This window comes from Anoplopoma fimbria, chromosome 9 (assembly GCF_027596085.1).
Source record: "Anoplopoma fimbria isolate UVic2021 breed Golden Eagle Sablefish chromosome 9, Afim_UVic_2022, whole genome shotgun sequence".
Classification (NCBI taxonomy): domain Eukaryota; kingdom Metazoa; phylum Chordata; class Actinopteri; order Perciformes; family Anoplopomatidae; genus Anoplopoma; species Anoplopoma fimbria.
In genome coordinates, this window is record NC_072457.1 from 4,869,629 (window position 1) to 4,873,945 (window position 4,317).

Consider the following 4,317-nt stretch of genomic DNA (forward strand, 5'->3'; position numbering starts at 1 on the left):
TTTTAGAAAGTGTGAGGCGTCAGTGCTTTTGCCCCTAGTTTAATGTTGGTGGAAGTAAATGGATTTCAGTTTCTGGAGCTCAGAGCCTTGAAATATTAAATTTGAATAATTCAACAGCTCTGTCTTTCCAGAAACTATGAAACTGGGACTATAACATTTTTTTTTTTTTGAAGAGCGGTTTTTTCAATACAACAGTTAAGCGGATATAAAACGTTGTAAAGATACTTAAAATTCTTCAGTGATGGGAGAATTATTAGGTGGAGGCAGAATATTTTAACAATCTTAACTGAAATCGTTATGGGTCAACATGTTTTTGTTTTTTGGGGTTTTTTTTTTTGCATGAAGTGATCATTAAAGAACAACCCCTGTCTAGTTAAGAGACCTTAATCCACTTCAGTTTGGAGGATCAGATTCAGATCTTGTTTTTAATGAGTTTAATTATTATTATTTTTTCATAGTGATTATTATCTGGATGGATGAATCCAGATAAATGAGGACATAAATAGTTCTCGTCAGCCTTTTTGAATCTTTTCAGTTGTTAGTTCCTCATTTTGTCTCAGTCATGATTACACAGCAGAAAGTCATCAGGAGTTACTTTTTACTCTGCTTAAGCAAGACAAACAGTATTTATGACATGAGTCAGAAGGCTGTTCTAGAATCAGTCATAGCTCGAGGTTCATTGACGGCTATTATGTAATGCGGCTAAACTGTAATCATTTCAGTACCATTGCATAATTAACTGATGTGAGATGGAGGTTTTCATTTAGCATCACTGTGTCCCAAATCAATGCTACATGCTAATAGTACACTGTTTGTACATCACGCTGCTTTTTCTAGCTGGTACTTGGTTTTGCATTAAAATAAAAATGTACAAGTAGTGTTGCTGGATGGCAACTAGGACATGTTTTGAATTATTAATTCTAATAATTAATTGGAGCCTTACTCCTTTCTCAAAAGTGAGTTAGTTTGTTTCCACATTGATCTGCTAAAGGAGGGAAGTTTAGAGCCAATCAGGGTCCAGTATGAAAGTGAGATGTTAAAACTTTAATGTTCATTCAAAAAAAAAGGGAGAAAGTTTGGTTGCTAATTGTTACACTCTGCAAATGTATGTCTTAAGGGGATATTAATAAAATTAAGGTTAATTATCTATTTGGTACTGAAATGTGTCAAATACTTTAGTAAAGCTGAAATCAACTTTTCTTTTAAGGTTCATACTCTTGTTTCCTTAAGTTTGGGGGGGAGTAGAATAGTTCTTCATTTAAATCAAATTTAGCATTTAAGATTTATTTCATTTTGCTGCTTCTGTTTATGCCACACTTAAGAACTAAGGATTTGGGTGAGAACCTGTCTTATGTCTCTAAAAGTGTATTTTTGGTATCGGTACGGAAACTCTTTATGCAAGGTCAATATTTAAACAATACAAGGCCCTAACAAAAGGAATATCTAAGCAAAGAAGTTCAGAATGATCCTGATTTTAAGTTTAACTTGGATCCATTGGCTTTAGTCTCAGCTCACTTTGTCACAGGATTTGTTTTTTTCCAACGCTATTATTTTTGACGTGTTCTGGAGCTGTTTGTTTAAAAAAAAAAAATTGGAGTGCAGTACCTTATTTCTTTGTGCAATGCATTGTGGGACATGACTTGCAAACTTTTGAAAATGCTGTTTCAGTCTGCATACTAACATTCCTGCGTAGTTGTGTCTCAGTCTCCAATGTGAACGAAGCAAATGCTCAGAATTAAGAATGGAATTTGGTCGCAGCTGACGTCTGCAGTCGAAGGAGTCTAAACAATAGTGGATCCACATTTTAGTGCTGAACCAGCGTCCCACGTGAGAGCTGCAGGTATGCGACGCCGCTAGCCATCTGCAGGACGTCCACCATTAATGTCCGCCCTTCTTCTTCTTCTTCTGTCCCTCAGGAACCGGATGGCTCTGCTGCCGTCTCAGGCCTTCTACCTGCTCATCAACAACAGCGGTCTGGCCAGCATGTCTCTCACCATGGCTCAGGTCTACAAAGACCACCAGGACGAGGACGGCTTCCTCTACATGACCTACGCCTCGCAGGAGATGTTCGGACGCTGACAACGTTTTACATTTTATTTAGTATTAAAAGGCTGAAGGCCTCCATATCTGCTGTAAATAGAAAAATATTGTATTTATTGTAATAATTGTTCTAAATGTTAATTGTGAAAGATGGATTTTAATTAAAGTATGTGGATCCAATAAATGTTATCTGTAATGAATTGGTCTCGACTGGTTGTTCACATGACGATATAGTCAAGGTCCCAACTTACCCAGTTTGACTTCTGTCAAGGCTATATATATATATATATATATATATATATATATATTTTTTGTTTTTTTGTATTGCACATTTTTGGGAAATCTGTTTAAATAATGCATTCTCATCAAATATGAGCTAATTTACAGACCTTTCCAGAACAGAAAACTCAAAATTTAATAAAGCCGGGTTCAGTATAGTTTCATTTTTGTTGACTTTAAGAAGTCAAAGGTTTCAAAATATCTTTGTACCATAAATCAAAACGGTCATAAAATAAATCTATTTTTACCATGTTTTTTAAAATGAATTTAACTAAAGTAGAGAGAATTTAGAGGAAACATCCTTTAAAGATTTTTTTTTTTTTTTTTTTTTTTTTTTTTAAAAATTACATTTTGAAAAAGCTACAGGTGAATAGGGTAAAAACATTAACATTTCACTATGAAACTTGATTACTTGCATAAGAAAAGGTTTTTTTTATTTCAAGTTTCCTGAAATGTTATGTGTAAATATGCAAATTAGGATTTATCTACTTGTAACATTTGGTGAAGACAATATGAGACAAACATGGACAGCATAGTAAAGTAAACACCGAAATGTGTATTTGAATGTTTTTCCATTAGTCTGAAAGTTATGGAGGTTAAAAATCCAAAAATGTACCAGTACTTAAAAAAATTTTTTGCCTTAAGTGTCTTGTCTTAAATAATGTTTAAGCAGTTAGTCATTTCAGCAAACCTTCTGTAATTAAAGGGTTAGTTAGGTGAGTTTTCTAATTTACATTATGCTTTTTTTATGTATGTTTTCCTAACCGCTGTATTGAAAAGACAATATTGTGTCAAAATGATTAAATAATTCAAACCAATCCAGACCAAAAAAAAGCCCTGAGGAGAAACGTCTCCTGTGTGCTCTCACATATTTGTGCAACTTTCAAGAAAGCATCACTTTACCAAAACAAATGACACAAAGAAAGTGGTGACAATAAATGTGACCGGGGTTTTGCAGTACAGCCGATTTAGTAAATTTCTTTTTCACTGTTTTTAACTAAAGCAAGCAAGAAATTAAAACAGTTTATCTTCCATGACGGGATTAGTTTCTTCTCACTGCTGTCTCAGCACTAGATGGCAGCAGAGACCTACTGGCTCTCCTTCAGTTGAGCCTTCATTCAGACCTTTGAGAATAAATAAACATACTATTCTAATCTGTTGATCCTGACTGACAATGTGTTGTTTCTGAGCTACATCAGCTCTCACTTAGCGGATAAGATCATCATAATAAACATACAATCTCTCTCTCTACATTCACTCTACTTCATATACATTATCTTACTGACTGACTCCCATTTGTAACTTCATTTTGTTGAACAAGAGAGTTTGTTTTCTCTCCACAGACTGGTGAAGGTGAATCTTTCTCTCTCAAGAAAAAAAAAGAAAAGAAAAAGTTTCCAATATTAAAACCAGACATTCAAACCAAGCACAACAACATAGATTCCCACTTTTATCTGACTTTAAACACAGTCACACTCTCTGTTTGTGCCCTCATGCTTAAATATGTTGTCACTTTTGATATAAGTGCTGCAAACAATTGTACAGAAAGTAAATCATTTCACACAACGTCCACACTGAGGCGCTCTCTCTCTCTCTCTCTCTCTCTCTCTCTCTCTCTCTCTCTTCTCTTCATGTATTTGTGCAGATATTAAGTCGTTGCTTCCTTCTTTACTAGATTTAATCACAGACGTCATTAGAGGAGATGAGTGTTTTTTCTTCTGGATCGCACTTGTTCCTCAGAGTTGCAGAGAAGTTGGTTCGTGGTCCATTAACTGTAATTGAATTAAGAAAACTGATTACGTCCACTGAATCTCCACCAGCTGCTCAGCTGAGGAGGAAACACAGACTCATCAGTCTGCCGTTTATACAGTTTCTATGGAGCATTTTAAATCTGAATGCTTTTGAACTTTTTCTAATTGCTTTCATATTCTTTACATTTATAGGAAACAACTAATAGTTATATTGTGTCTCTGGTCGTAGTGCAGTAGTGTGAAATGC

General features: G+C 34.9%; 1 protein-coding gene across 1 annotated transcript in view; it reads left to right on the forward strand.

Annotated features, from left to right (window-relative positions):
• Window positions 1–2,206, forward strand: part of map1lc3c (microtubule-associated protein 1 light chain 3 gamma) — a 3,961-nt gene extending 1,755 nt beyond the window's left edge. Inside the window, exon 4 of the mRNA XM_054604841.1 lies at window positions 1,917–2,206. Within this exon, the coding sequence (XP_054460816.1) occupies window positions 1,917–2,079 (163 nt within the window). The 3' untranslated portion in view covers window positions 2,080–2,206. The remainder of the gene's footprint in view (window positions 1–1,916) is intronic.
• The last annotated feature ends 2,111 nt before the right edge of the window (window positions 2,207–4,317 follow it).